At 47.2% G+C, this 15,864-nt stretch overlaps 1 protein-coding gene across 2 annotated transcripts in view; it reads left to right on the plus strand.

The window, feature by feature from the left end:
• Positions 1-15,864, plus strand: part of GRIA1 (glutamate ionotropic receptor AMPA type subunit 1) — a 132,898-nt gene that overhangs the window by 59,219 nt on the left and 57,815 nt on the right. For both annotated transcript variants that reach the window (XM_063349576.1, XM_063349575.1), the window contains exons 3-5: positions 1,945-2,184; positions 3,618-3,802; positions 8,677-8,730. In XM_063349576.1, coding sequence (XP_063205646.1) covers positions 1,945-2,184; positions 3,618-3,802; positions 8,677-8,730 — 479 coding nt within the window. The remainder of the gene's footprint in view (positions 1-1,944; positions 2,185-3,617; positions 3,803-8,676; positions 8,731-15,864) is intronic.

Genomic DNA, 15,864 nt, shown 5'->3' on the forward strand with positions numbered 1-15,864 from the left:
TGAATGTGTCAGTCTCATGATGAGGGCAGCGACTCCAGCCGATACAGACACAATTGCTGATTGCAAAGAGAGACACTGCCGTGAAAATAAAGAGGGTTATTTCTGTCGTGGTTCAGGCTTCGCACGAAGTCCCTGTCCCACAGAAATACAAATTTCCTTGGGGGAGGAGGGTGCTGGGGTATGTGAGATCACAGACACCAAGTGGCAAAGAGAGGATGGGTGACCTTGGGGACAAACTGCTGGGCTGGGATGTCCAAAACCTGGCCTCAACTCCAAGAGGAAGGAAGATTTCTCACCAGTGTCATGAAATTCAGTTCTCAGCTCTCGACACTGTGCCGTTTCAAAAATCTGGCTGCTTTGTTTTGGTGTTGGAGATGGGAGTGGGGACTCAATTTGCACAGTGGGAAGCAGGATTCCTTTCTCTTCCCTCTGAATATTTGATGCTGGTGGTAGAGAAGTGAGGAACAAGGTAATCTTATGCAGGATGGCTGTAAGCCAGTTGAGGATGACTTCTGGTCCCCACTGGAGGGACAGAGCTTGGATGGAGCCCAGCTAAGGATAAAGCAAGCTCATGTTTTAGGAGTCTGTCTCCAGCCACATGTGCAGAAGGTTCGGTGCTGGCAGCTACCAGCAGAAACCAGGTCAAGGGATTCCCAAGCAGTGCACAGCGCTTGCCAGGGGACCCCAAAATGTCACATCCAACTTCTCACCCTGCACTCTGTTAGGGGGGGCTGGCGAGTGAAGTGTGAAGTGTTGAGTCAGGATAAATGTCACAGCCAAAGGTCTTCAGAGTCGGAGTGGCAACGGGAGGAGACACTAGTGACAGGAGTTCTGACAGAGGGAAAACGCTGTCACTGCCACCACCTCTGTCTTGGAGATTTATTGATGATAGCTTGGGATGTGCCATAAACAGGGGTGATATTAAACGAGTCTGACTATCTCAGGGGCTACGTTTTACAACCCAAAGTGTGAACTCTCTCTGCCTCACTGAGATCCTGAGGCGTTTTTCCAGCAGCTCCCACGATCTCGTTAAATGCTCTCCCGAGAAGCGCTCCAACTCAAGAGCCCTCCCTGCGCAGCACAGCGCCAGCTGCTGGGATCAGACACAGATCTCCACTGGAGAACCCAGCGTGCACGCTCAGAGCTTAGTCATGGAGAGCTCCCAGGCCACCCTCACTGCTTCACTGGGCCCACAGCCTTCCCCACCATGGCTTTGTGAGGAAACCAGAAATTGTCACGAAGGTGTCCCCAAGTACCAACGCACCCCTGGTGTCAGAGGCTCCAACCTCAGTGCCAGCAGCTCACGCCAGGGGACAAACTTCCCTGTGCTATGAGTGTATTGAACCTAGGTGAACCTTTGCTGAGATGCCCTCTCAGCGTGGTCTCAGCTTCTGAGTCCAAACCCATGGTTTCCTCCTGGAGTCATTGGCCACAAACGGCTGTGCTGTCATGCAAATGCTTTCCTTCTGCTCCTTGAATGCATCTGGGGCTGCAATAGCAAGCTCTAGCTGCAGCCTTTCTCCCCCATAGTAAAACAGCTACAGGGCCCAGACAGCTGCCATCCCGAGGAGGCAGGGCTTTGCCTCCTTGCAGGGCTGAGCCACTGTGCTTTGCTGCTGGGGGATTCCCTTGTGCAGGTAACATATTTTATCCTAGAAGCAGCAAAATCTTCAGCAAAGCCCTGAGGATACTGAATTAATTCACTCTCCTGTGTCCCTTCTGCCTATCAAAGGTAAAGCAGCTCTGTGGAGATCAAGGGCAGAGCAACCCATGGCCACAAGCCCTGTTCTTCACACATTGTGTTCACCAACCTACAGTCCTCGAGGAAAGCGTTCTTGTCCAGAAAGCCTACAGCTTATCACAGGGAAAAGATTTATTTTGGTGACTTCTCTGAAAAACCTCCTTGTCCTTCTGCCCTCATGACCTTTCTCTCTGCTCCTTCAGTCTGCTCGCAGTTCTCCAAGGGCGTCTACGCCATCTTTGGATTTTATGAGAGGAGAACCGTCAACATGCTCACGTCTTTCTGCGGGGCTCTCCATGTCTGCTTCATAACACCAAGCTTCCCTGTTGAAACGTCCAACCAGTTTGTTCTGCAGCTTCGCCCGGAGCTCCAGGATGCCCTCATCAGCGTCATTGAGCACTACAGCTGGCAGAAGTTTGTGTATATTTATGATGCTGACCGGGGTAAGTCACAAGTATGTGGAAAAGGTTACCAGTCAATTAAACATAGTGGTCTAGATGGAGTCTTTGCCTTAAGAAGTCCTCTTACTGTGGGTCGCTGGAGGCTGAGACGGTGGCCAAAGGAAGGGTCACCATATGCTTTCCCTGTTCTCTACTCCTTTTCTAAATATTCATTACTGCTGAAGGTGGACATTGATCTAGCTAAAGCGTCAGCCTGACCCAGTGTGTCTGTACTCGTAGGGTCAAGTCTGAACCCCATGAACACGACGGAAATGTTTAATGTATAAGTGGTTTGGGTTTCAAATGGGGAAATTGTTTATATTGAATAAGTCCCATATTGAATAGGTCTTTCAAGGCCACCAAGTCCCAGGTTTATAAAAGTGAACCGACAGCTGCTCAAGTCTCACCTGAGACCACATCCAGTTGTGATATATGTGTGTGTTTCTGGCAGGTAGCTTGGAAAACTCTTAGGTTCCCTGCATTAGTGGGAGTTATTTGTTTATGTAAAATAACAAAAGCCTTTGTTGGGCTCTTGGAAGATATTATCTAACTTTCTAAACCATGAACAGGGCTGGTGAGCTCTTTGCTCTATGATTCAGTTTCCCCAGCTCTCAGATGCCTTTAAAGCTCCAGGCTTGGAGGCCAAGAGCAAAATGGACTTGTGGAGGACAGTGCAGAGGTAAGGGTGGTTCACAGCGCTGTCCTGGAAGTTGTCATTAGCCCTTGCAGGGACAGGATGACCTTAAAAGACGAGGAGAAGGTATAAAAGCATCCTGCCCTGCTTTCTGTTGTCACGAGGCATGAGCACGCTGAATATCCCAAAAGGACTGCAGTAGGCAGGGTTGTCTAGCAGGACTCCGGAGTAGTGCTGACTACATGTATCTCATCTGGAAGGTCGCGCATGTAATTTAGGCAAGATCCTTTTAAAAATAATGAAGTTTTCTGATGAGGTGCTGCTGAGAGAGACAAGGGCGCTGAATATGATTGTGTATTGTGATTGCTGAGGGTGTCCCTAACCCTAGGAGCGCAGAGCCTAAACAGATCAAAGAGGAAAGGGAACTATGGCCCAAAGAAACCAAGTGATTTGGGTAGCGACAGACAAGAAGATGGGGATTAGAGCTCTTATCTGAATCCCACAACAGGGCCTGATCAACGAGACTGATCTGCCGATTACAAAGCAAAACTAGGCCTGAAATCATCTTATTTTCCTGTGCTAGAACAGAAAAATCAGGAGTCATTAATTCTAGCCCAGCTGTGTATGGGTAAGATGCTAGACTATTAGCTGCTCTCTGTAGTTCTGCTGCGCTCTTGCAAAGCTGTATCCAGCCCAGCTCGAGGCAGCTATGCGGACTGTCCGAAGGATGGAAAGATGCCATTGCACAACTAAAACCTGGTTCTCCCCCTACTGTCCTCTTCCCCTGCTCTTCCCATCACAGGGTTGTCAGTCTTACAGAAAGTGCTGGACACTGCAGCCGAGAAGAATTGGCAGGTGACAGCTGTCAACATCCTGACGACAACAGAAGAGGGCTACCGCGTGCTCTTCCAGGAGCTGGAGAAGAAGAAGGAAAGGCTGGTGGTGGTGGACTGTGAATCTGAGCGGCTGAACATCATCCTTAGCAAGGTTGTGTCGGTGCGGGTCTTCTGGGAGGGGTCTTGCATGCAGGACAGGAAGGCTTGTTTCTCCTGGAGAAGTTCTCCCCGTTCCTGTCTGATTCATGTCTCATTGCGGCTCTCCTTGGATGCGATGTGTGTGTGTGTATTGCAGCAGGCTGCAGCACAACTCCATTGTGTTATGGTGGAAAATGTAAAGCCATAGAAATACTAGGAGCTCCTGTGTATTCCTGCTGAGTGAGCTCTGCTGCTCCATGTTCCCTACTTGATTGACTCCTCTGCTGAGCCCTTTACACCCCCTTACTCCCCAACAAGTTTGCTTTGTGCTACTTCTTCCAAGCAGTGTGCACAAGACATGGCATTTCCTTATTCTGCTGAGTTTTTCTCTGGTTTTCCCACCTCCTGTGAGTTAGGGTGGAGGTGTGAATCGGCACTGCCAGACTCCTGACACTTCAACCTTCATGTGCTGCACCAAATTCTCACAACCACTGCCAGCAGGACAGAGATGGAGAAGTGGTGCATCTGTAGTGTCCTTAGGAGCACTGTCTCCATATCAGGCTGGAGCTCAGCATCCTCACAGGGCATCCAGGCTGTAGGAGGATCGGATGTTTCCAGCTCCTCTTATGCCTTGCTGCGAGACTGGTTTATTCCCAGCCATCTCCTGGCTGTTTTGTTAGCTCATGGCCACAAGACAGATGAGTATGCAGCAGAGGACTTAGCAGCTAAGTTGTGTGCCCTGCCTCACTCAACTGCAATCTAAATAGGTTGCCCAGTAGTGCAGATGCAAATTTTCCCCATCTTCTTTCTTCCAAGCCTCCCTTAATACTTTCCCTAAGTCCGGAATGTGGACTTCTGTGGACGTGAGACCAATGCAAGCCCATGGACAGGTCTCAGTCCACACTTGTGTCCCCTCTTCAACTCCAGCCTTAATATCTTCCCCCCTTATACCTACAGCCAAAGCTTTCACCACAGCTGGGACTCCTGTCCCACGCGGCTTAGAAAGGGCCCCGCAGCGTCACGCAGCCGCTGCACGGTGACTCCCACTGTCGTACGTCTCATAACCTGCTCAACTCTTGCCTCGTGCTTCGCACATCGCTTTGTCTAAGCTACCTGTCATCTCCTGTCTCACACTTCAGCTGCTCGCTGTCTGGGGCAAGGACTGCCGTTTCACCAGCTGCACGGCTCAGCGACAAGCACAGTCCATCCTCATTGCATGTCTCTGGGTGCTACTCCATTATATAGAATAACGAAGCAGGTAACGGGTTTTAACCTCGAAGGGAAGATCATGCTCACGAAGGAGAGACCAGATTATTCTGAAGGGTAAAGTCTTCTCTCTGATCACAGAGTAGCCGCAGCTGAACAATATTTTTGACAGGACCTAGGCAGTGAATTTGCCTTTTCTGCAAGCTTTCCTATAGGGTATATCAGATTTCTAAGGTTAATGATGTGGGTTTTTTAAGCCTGGTTTGTCTAACAGAAAGTTAAGTTCTGTAGTCAAATATTATTTCATTTTCCTCATAAGAAGAGGAAAATAAGTCCTTTTTTTCAAGCTTCTTCACTTAACTGGAGCAAGAGTTAAACTTAGATACAAATAAAGCTATTTGCAAGAACACTAAAAAACCCCAGATCTTGTGATTGTATTTGTTTTGCAATGCTGTAAAAAACACCCATTAAAGACAGAGCAATTCCAACAGACATCTGTGCCTAGGAGGTAACGCTCCTGATAGGGATAGGTCTGGAGAGAACTTTTTTCAGACCTCTGTAGTCTGGTTTTATCCTCGTTTGACTTCTTGTTCTGAGTCCGCAGGGATTTCAGGAAGCAGAGGTAGTTATCCCAGTGTAAGCAGGGGATGCCGGGGCTTTCAGAACATGCAGATGACCGGAGGGGATCAAAGATAGTGTTTGGCTCATTATCCTGTGAAATTCAGCTGGGACTTAAACTCGGGCTGGCGGCCAGTCTCTCAGCTCACCGCAGCAGCAACCTCTGCGTGGATGTCACTGCTCTGTTCGCCCTGTCTCTTTGAGCGTCTGAGGTGTTCAAAGAGCTGCCTCGGCCTCTCAGGGGCTTTTTAATGCATTTATCTTCTTCCCTGACAAGCCTGTCTCTGTCTTTCCGTGGCTGTGGATTTGTGCTCCCCGGTGAACGGAGGAGCTGGGGATGGTTCTTTAGCATCAGTTCCTCACATGTAGACAGTGGTGCTTGCACACGCTTTTAATTTCTTCTTCCCACCCCGTACACGTAACACAAATAACCACCGCTGACTCCAGTAAGGCAGCCCTCGCCTTCTGGAGGCCGTAGCTGTAGAGGAGCCAGCGCTCAATGTGTTAACGATACGCGGGAAAATGACCTGATTTCTTTCTGGGAGATTTCTCTGTGTTATGTCTCAAGGGTATGATTTATTTTTGCCGAGGTAACTGGCGTTTATGAGCCGGGCCTTGGTTCAGGACAGGATATTCACGGGGCCGCGCTGCGTAGCCCTAATGGGATAAGTAAGCGGTGGGTTGTATTCCGTCAAAGCCCTGTATTGTTTCTTCCTTGTCTCTCATTAAAATGAATAACCGGAATTTCTCCTTTGCCACTGTTTCACTCTGAGAGGATTTCTCTCTAATAGATGTCAAACTGGCCCATTAAGAAGTGGGTAATGAAACCTAGGTGGCCCAAGTGAGCTATCAGCATGCAGCCCAGCACAGCCTCTCACCACGTTCAGGCTAAGTGATAAATGCTATTATAACCTCAGCTTGCTACCGCCGTCCGGACACATTAGGACTGAGCAAGCATTCTAAAATAAATTAAGATCACAAATAACTGTGTAAAACACAGGAAGCAAGCCTCATAATTCAGGTGGATGGGCTGCAAGATTAACAGCTCAGGGAAAGCTGGATGGCAGCCCTCTCCGGTTCATCGACTCCGACACCTAATAAAATAACAAAGGGAGAGTTTGGGCAGAAGGAGCCAACGCCAGCTATTGTTGACACGGGAGAAATGGGGAATTGGATCGTAATTCTTAGACGTCCCAGTGCCTCGGAGATGCTCCTTCCCTCCCATAAGGTCTAGGACTTACTGCAAAGGTCAGTCTCAGTTGATGAATGGAAGGGGACAAGTGGAGTCTGGTTTTGCTTCTCAGATCTGGCATTGGAAGATACTCAGAAAACTACCCATAATACGAGTATCTTTATAGCCTTAGGTAGACAAAGGTTTTTTTCTGAGGGCTCCAGACAGGTCAGCAGAAGCCATACCAAGGGATCCTGTTGAGAGAACCCCAGGGCAGTGAAGCTGGTGGAACTGACATCAGTTGTGTAAGAAACCGCTACTAAATGAAGCCTGCATTGGAGTTAATTTCCGCCCCCACGTTAATGCTGGGAACCAGATGAGTTTTAATGTGCATACAAGAGCACTTCATCAGAGAAAGGCTAAGGCAGATGAACCAGTTGCACAGAGCAAGTGTCAGCTCATTTAAAATCCATTTGGAAATCCCTAAATGGCTGTTCGTGATAATCCAGGAGTGTTATCCCATGGGGAAGATCAGTCTGTGTGTGCCCTAGTCTGATGCTTCTCAAACACCTGCTATCAGCCCGGTATCAGAGAGGAGTCCTGAGTAGACCGATCTCTGGTTGAATCCAACACAGCAGTCATTTTATTATCATTCTGGCTGTGAGGGTGTTTCTGGCCTTGCTAACATTCGTGCAGATTTTGCCTGAGCGTTGGCAATGCAGGCAGTAATTCAGAATCAATTTATACGACAATGGAAATAAGAGGTAGTGTTGCCAGCAAAGAAACCTTATGGAAATAGCACAGCTCTCTCAGAAACTGGCAATTCTTGTGTTTTTACAGGTTCTGAGGGCATTTTAGTTTGGGCTTTTTTTTTCGCTGTCTTCTTTCTGTACATGCATTGGCTCAAATGCAGATGGTATCTGGCTGTAGTCACCTGATAAGAATTTAACAGCAGTGCTGGAAGTCAATGCAGAGGAATTTCAGTGGAAACATGGAGCCAGCAAGAATGTCATTTTTAGCTGTATTGTTTCTGTATTTTTTTATAATCAAGGAAGAGAGCTAGGGACCATCTGATCAGTGACCCTGTTCCCCGTAGTGACAGGCAACCCTGCAACAGATGATGCCTTTCTACCTAGGCAAGGGAAAATTTCCAGCTAACACAGAATCTTTCAAACGCTACAGATCTGTAAGTAATTGTCTTGATAAAAGAGAGTAAAAAACGGACTCTACAGGCATCAGGGAGAAAGGAGTAAGTGGCAAAGAACATCTATTGGGACATCATGAGTACGAAGATATAAATAATCTCAATGAGCGTGCGAGGGGAATCCTCTATTGAGTGCCTTGCTTTGTTCTGGAGATGTGGCTTGAAGTTGCCCCAGTGCAGTAAAGGAGAAAAATTGCCCTGTAGTCTAAATGTCCTGACATCTCGCCCGGGTAGGTGTGTGCGGCGGGGGCTGGAGATGGGAGGATGTGCAGAATAACTCTCTAGTCTTGCTCAGTATTTCGGCTGCATTCACAGGACAAATGGACCCCAGCTCCCCACTTTGTTCCTTTAATGTCTGAAATATAAATCTTGTTTAACCTTTTTTTTTAGAAAAAGCACTGCGTTTTTATCCCTGAGCCCATTGGAAACAGGTTGGGTCAGGCAATTTATTTCTCCCTGCCTGTGGAATCTGTTTGGGGATCTTCCCCTGTCTAATTTCAGACTTGATGCTCAAATATCACGTGTGAAAGCTCTGTCCTTCCTCTAACAACATTACAAACTTTTATTTTGCCATGTCTTTCGGTCTTCAACCGAACAGTCCCATCAGGGAAAAATGGAGAGGGTAGATAAATGAAGCTGTACTTCCTTAGTTGGTCTCCGCTAAATATCCCTGGTTTTCATCTTGCAGATCATCAAGCTTGAAAAGAATGGGAATGGCTACCACTACATTCTGGCAAATTTGGTGAGTTGCCCTTGGCATTTTTTTTTTTAGTATCTCGTATTTTATAAAGCACTATACTTACAATTACTAAGCTGCAAGTCTTTTTTCTAATCCACCTTTTGGGTAGAAAAAATACCAAAGTCCTTTGCAGTGTTCTCCTTATGGTATTTTCTATCTTGAGCCAGCAAGATCATCTCCAGGGTATCTCCAAGGTTGGTGGATTTTATTTTATTTTTTTGCCTCCAGACTCAATCTGCATCTTTTCAAAGCCAGTTAAGCCAACTGTCAATTAATGCTTGTTGTTATAATGATTTTTTTTTTTTGCACGTCATGGGCACCTGGGGTCCTGGTATTGCCCTCCAGCTTGTTTTAGTCAGGCCATCAAGAAGTTGTTGACTATTGGTAACAGCTTGCATTTTCTAACTAGTTTTAATTCCACTTCAGTGTGTGTCCCCAAAGTGAAGTGTTTCGCAGCCATCCTGAGAGCCCCACTAAGGGCAGACTTGTTAATGACGATGCACCAAGATTCCTCTGACCTTCCAGTAAAAATAAAATAGGTACCTATTCTGCAAGTTGGTGCTAAATCAAATCTGACTGTCAATGGCTGTAAGGAATGCCTTGGATTTAAAGATTTCGTTAAGGAAAGGGTTCTCCCTTTAGTGCAGGGAGGCACTGCCGGAGGACAGAGCTGTGCTGGGCAGCAGCAGGGCCATCTTTCTGGAGCGCCAGGCTGTCCTCTCCTAGGAGGCTGGAGAATTTCTCTGCCTAGGGAGGTCTGGGAAGTGGTGAAAGAGAGGAACAGCCTCAATCCATAGGACAGCTGGAGGTTTTCCACAGCAGAGATCCTACCCTCTCCTCCCCAGATGTGTCCGTCCGTCCAGGGCGATGCACAGCAGAGGACGGGCTGGTGTCGGTAGCCGGGGGCTGAGGCTGCTCCCCCCAGGACCTGCTGTGTCCGTGCAGGGTCTGGAGCCGTTCTTCCCTCCCGCAGCTGCATCTGCGAGGCAGCACGTCAGGCCCAGGGTAATTAAACTTTAAACTACCAATTAGTCAAGCAGTTGCTGCCGTTCTCCTTCTCTCCATCCCAAGATAACTCTGTAATTTACAAGACAAAAATGGCCACATAATTACCCTGCGATGCTCTGATACTGACCCTGCACTTCTGCGCTGGGTGCCTACCATGTAATTACAAAGTTAAAAATGTTACGTTGTGCAGGGGGAGACATGCAAACTGTAGAGAAGCCAATAACTTTGGTTGCTAATTTTTAAAAAATTATTATTTGTTGTAACCCAGGTCCTGGCCTTCAGGTGGTTACGAAAGTCCCTTCGTTAAAGTTAAGCAGGGAAGCTATTTGGAGCAGCGGGAGCGTGTGCGTCTCTGCGCTTTTATGTATACCCATGCGGAAGGTGAAATGAGAATGATAGCACCTCTTCTCTCTGCATGGTTTCATAAGAATAAATAAATTAAAAGCATGAGGTGGTCTAATACTGAGGTGTTGGAGTTTTGAAGGACATTTCCCTTTGTCTTATGATACGATGCTCTCCCACTTTCAGCCTGAGAAAGCACACTTTACCCATCTTTAATTTGTTTTCTTAGCCTTTGCACAAATGCTGAGAAGACAGAGCTGACTGGAAGAGGCTGCATACGCAGCCAACATGGGTTATAAATAATTAACTCAGAGCAAAAGGCTTTTCATTTTCCCAGCCCCTCAGCAGGGAGGTTCTGCCTCCCAGCTGCAGCTCAGTGGAGGGTGCTTCGGGTCCCCGGGACCCACAGGGTCTGACGGGACCACCAGAACCCACTCTTACTAGCTGGGCTTTTCAAGCAACTTTGATGTGGGGGGAGAAGAAGGAGAGTGAAAGGAATTCAAGCTTTTTCCTTTGGTCTTTCCTGCTCCTTAAAACCCAGCACTGCACAAGAGGCAAACTCCATAGACAAGAATATTAAAAAAAAAACAAAACAAAAAACCAAAAAACCACCCAAAAGTGGAAAGAGAGGAGAGGATAATCAGACAACGTGGGAAAACTATTAAAAAACTAGCATTCCTGAAGGTTAAGAAGGCCCTTTCCAGGGCAGGACAAGCTTTGTGGTTCTGCCGTCCGCACGGGCAGGTCCTGGCACCAGAAGCCAAATGAGTTTCTGTGATGTGCTGCACCCACACGAGAGCTACTCGCTGATCGGTTCTGCAAGGAGAATGGCAAAAAGGCCGTGGAGATCCCATGTTTCTGAGACCGTATGGCAGGGAGGAAGGACGGCAAGCCCCTCCGTGCGGGGATGGCTGGGATGTTACAAGGGATTGGCAGAACGTGGGAAGTGGGTGTCTGGCAGGGTTAAGCGATAGTGCGGATGCTCTGATCCAAGAGTTCAAAGTAGGTTTTACCCTCTTCTGAGGACATCTCATTGCCTGGATTAGAGCCTTCAGAGGGTGTAACGTGCTCTAATTTATTCCCACTGACTCATACACATAGTGGATAGACCTTAAACACCCCACATTTTCCCCTGTAGACAAGTCCTAAGATGACAGGGTGTGCGTTGCCCACACACACACACGTACTGTCATGTCCACACCCGCACGCCTAGAAAACAGCCCAGTTTTGTGGAAGTGCCTCATTCTGGAGTACTGGATTGTAAGAGAATAAATTAGGAGCTAAAAACTGCAAGGGCCTGAACATTTCCAAATGAGTTCTTTTTTGTCCCCTGTGCTGACTGATGGAGTCCTAATTTTAGGACTCTCATCCTGGATGAAGATAAGGCTCCCAGCCCTGGCTGGGACAGGCTCTGCCTTGCACAAGTCAAGTGAGCCCTCAGCTGGTTCGTAGCCACCAAAGTTACCCGCACTAGCTGAAACAAGGGGATGAATTTTCAATACCTGCCTTTTACAACACTACCTGAATTTCTTACAACACTACCTAAACTTCTTGGGCCCTTTCCCATGGAGAATCAATTATGGAAATTACATATTTGAAGCAAACGTTGGGAAACATTTATGGATAACCCCACTGAAGTTTGTATTTTTTGTCTACACGCTTGTTCAGAGCTGTACTTGTCCAAAAAACCAAGCAGCAGCACACTACTACCCAGTTACAGCAGCTCCAAACTGGTGTTACATCAGGAACACAAAGCAAGTGAGTTTGCAAGACAATGCCCAGGCTGAATACGGCCTGCAAAAATCAACCATTTTGAACACGGAGGAATTCCCTGTCTGGTCACAGACAATTCACGAACAAAGAGCAACTGGCTTGCATTAATCACCGCTTGTTTGCCCAGCGGTTGCTGTCAGGCGAGCTGTAGTAAAGCACCGAGCAGAATTTGACAAGTACAGCAAATGAAAGCTAGTATTTCCTAGCAGGAACAACTTTCTTTTTCAGTGAAATTGCTGTTGCCAAGGTGAGACAATAATATTTCTGTGTTCACAAACAAAATGAAACCATTCTGCACCTCAGGCCACGGGCAAACAGCCTTCTCCGAATCTGCTGTGCCTGTTAAAGACCCAGCCTGTCTTGTCTGCTCAGCCCTGCCCATCCCACGAAGGTCTGTCTGCAGCATCGCTGCCAAAGGAAGGGTTCCTGTGAGCGTCCCTGCCTCTCCTGGAGGCAAATTTGGCACTGTCTGTGGCTTTTCAAACTCATGAAAACTGAGCCTTGACCGGTACCCGTTAAAATTACCCACAATTAGCTTTTCCCAGCTGCCAGCCTGGATACTTGTCAGGTGTACCAGCACTGGGGGGTTGCAATCGTCTCTCTCTTTCTCTCTGTGTGTGTCTGTTCCTTTTGGAACTCAGAGGGGTTTGCCAACTTTAAAAAGTGTTTGGTTTTGTGAGTCTTATTTTTCTAAGCTTTGTTCTCAGCCTTTGAAAGCATCAGTCTAGCAGCCACAAAGGAAAAAAAATAGTCAATACTATCAGAAGAGCAAGCTTAGAAACTTCTGGGATTCCTTTCTTTTGATGTTAGAGGCTTTTTCCCCCTAACCTTGGCCTCATGTATCTGTTTGCCCTGTGCCGGGGACGTAGGCTGACCACTGTCAGTAGTGGGAGAACATCAGCTCTCTTGGGCAGAGGAAAATCTTTGTCTTAAAATAAGTGACATTTGCGTGACCTGTCTGTAAAAGAAAAGTATGAAGGACAGCTGCCACATACAGTGTTTTAGCATTTCTTTCTCCTGGCACATTAGTCCAGGTTGTTCTTTTAGCAAATGCTCTTGTTTGAAGTTGAACAGATAAGTGTATGAGATTGCTGATGCTAGAGGTAGCAGGGAAGAGTAGAAGTGAAAACAGAGTTGATGAGCAGAGGTAAGCGTTTTTTCCTGTGCCATTTTACATCAGCATGCATCAGGGCTGAGTTGGGCCATGGACAGAGTTTCACCTCGCAAGCAGTTGTGGTGGCTTTGGTGGTTACCAGCACAGCAGCTTTGCCAGCAGAGTGGCTTGTGCAGGAGTCAGGCAAAATCTGCTAGTTTGATTCAGTTCATCTGTGCTTTAAGTGGACCTCTTTGATTTTTCCCCCAAAAAAGAGAACGGAGAACTTCTGCGTCGAGGGCTGAGACACAATGACCTGATGGGGCAGACAGTGAAGGGATTCCCTTCCAAACTGGCTGTCGGAAAGGACATCCACATCCCCGGGGAGCAAAGTTCTCCCAGTGCGGGCAGAGATCTGCTCCCCTAAAGCCCTGCAGCACGTGTACATCCCACAGCCTGGGCTGTGGCTGCGTGGGGAGGGTCTGCCGTGCCCGGGCTGGGTGCGAGCCGAGGGCAAGAAGCTGTACCTGCCGCAGCACAAGTGTGACCCGTGGCGCTGGCCGTGTGTCGACGGCCCCGCTGCCCGCATCCATCCCCTGATTCAGCTTGCCTGGAGCTAAAGCGTTGCGGTTCTCAGGCTCCCATCAGCTTGAAAGCTGCCATGTTTATTTTAATCACCCTCAGTTATTAAAGCTGTCTCCTGCCCCCTGAAGTACTGCTGACGGAAGGTACAAACAAGGTCAGGAACACTCAGGTTTGCATCACTACTTGATTGGAAACCCTGTTCTGTGGGAGTTTCCGAAAGGATGCGTACACCGTCAGCTTCTTGTCCTGGTGAGATCTCAAGTTGCCTGGTCTTGCAAAAATGCTATTCTAATGTCGGAAAGAGATGGCCTCAGTTATTTTTAGGTTTCTAAAATTATGCCAGTTAGACTCTTTCTGGGAGGTTGGTGCAGGTAGACTCGTGAGAAAACTTGCTTTTCCAGGCAGAGGGAGGCATTATATCTATCAGTGAAATTTCTGAGGTCTGCATTTCGCTTCCAAACGGCTTTTATGTCCTGATTCAAATATTATCAAGCAGAATAAACCCTTATAACATTATCTTGTCTGAGTTACTGATAGTAAAAGACACAGCAGTGCCCTGAATTAATTTTTGCTTGAATTAGTGTGTCTCATATAAGAGAAAATCATCTGGGTTTGATACAAAAATTGCCCACACGGGAGAATATGAACTGCAACCTTGGAAGGATTTTTGCAGTAGCTAATGAGGGCTCAAAAGCATGAGTGACTTACCGTGGCTTAAAAAAATCACTGAGCATCAGGTGAGTAACTGACAGATTATATTACAGCCATTGGAAGGAAAAATGTGTTTGCTTAAATCTCAGCAAAATGGTGTTAAACTAACAGGTTTCCTCAGCCATTTGTAGTCTCCTAACCCATTACCCTGGCTCAACTGGCAAGGGGTGACGTGTAAATCTGTAGTATCTTCCTCATGGTGACTTCATCAGTGCTTTTTTCTAGTCCAGACTTGCCTAGTTGCAGCTTCCTCCATCAGATTTATGCTTCTGTTTGTTAGACCAAATATTCTATTACTAATGTTTTGGTCCTTTGTAAACTATGATCAGGTCATCCCTTAATCATATCTTTGATTGAAGTCCTGGCATCTGTCACTACACGGCACATTTCCCAAACCTTTAAATCAGTTTCTCGTCTGAAAGATCTCTAAAGCACAAACATCCACCTAGAGCATCTGTCCCTCTGCCTGGACTGAGCTTTCCAACAAGATGGGTATGATCGTTTATGTCCAGAATGTGCAGCAGCGGTAGGATAGGGCTGCTGCAAATAATATCACAAAGAAAATCTTATGCCTGCAGAGCTGTACAACAAAAAGTTGCTGGTTATCTCCAGCCCCATGTCCTTGAAGTCTGGATCCTCACCTGACTTGGTTTGCTTTGCATCGATAGACAAGGACCAGACAGGCTCACCAGACTGCAGGACTGGGACCCTGTCTGTAAGTGCCCCCTCCTCCCGTCTTTCTTTTCCCTTTCTTCTTCACTTACTTCTGTCTTACAGTGAGGACTCGCACGTTTTGCTGCCATGATGAGTTTTGACATATTAATTCTGCGGAAGAGAAGGCAGCCTCTCCTGTTGGAAGGCATGCTGGAAAGAGACTTGAGCAGATGGGCTCTTTTTTGACGTACCCTCCGTATTAATACAAAGTGATGGGAGTGAGGAGTGATGCTTTACTGGAGAAGTCAAGCTTGAAGATAATTTGGTATATCTGGGATGCTCCGTCTGGAAACACTCGACTTCTCGTTCCCTGCAGAAAGACACCGGCATACCTTGGAATGACAGGAGCCACTTTGCATTCACTCAGCTCATCTACAGCCGTTCAGAAGCAATTGTTTTGCTTTGCAAAGTTTCTTATAATCATAAAGTCTGCGAGCAGGAAACAGTCTGGCATTGCAAACCGTACCTGGATAGCATCTAAAGAGAGCTGGACCAGTTTCCTGATGCTGCCACAGGTTTCTGTAGTGCCCACCCAAGCTCAAGGTGAATTGCTTAAATGCTTTTTGCTTAAAAAGGAATATTTCAGCGTGTGACTCCCAAAAAAAAAAAAAAAAGACGCCGGTCTCTTCATCCCAGACAGAAAGGGACTAAAAAGCCCAACACTCATTCCTGGGGTGAGGGGATTGCGTTAGGTTCAGCCAACAAGACTTCTCCAGGCAATTCAACAGAAAGGGGCATTTTCCATCTCCTCATTCAGAGACGAGCTTTGCCGTTCTCGGAGGGACATCTGGAGGGCTCAGAAGATGCAGAAGGAAGAGAGAAAACAACAGTGTTTCTCAGAAATGTGTCAGTCTTCAAGGAGACTCTCTAGTGTTCTTTCTCACAGGAAAAGCCAAGACTTAGAGCAAAGG

The sequence above is a fragment of the Chroicocephalus ridibundus genome, chromosome 11 (genome assembly GCF_963924245.1).
Source record: "Chroicocephalus ridibundus chromosome 11, bChrRid1.1, whole genome shotgun sequence".
Lineage (NCBI taxonomy): Eukaryota > Metazoa > Chordata > Aves > Charadriiformes > Laridae > Chroicocephalus > Chroicocephalus ridibundus.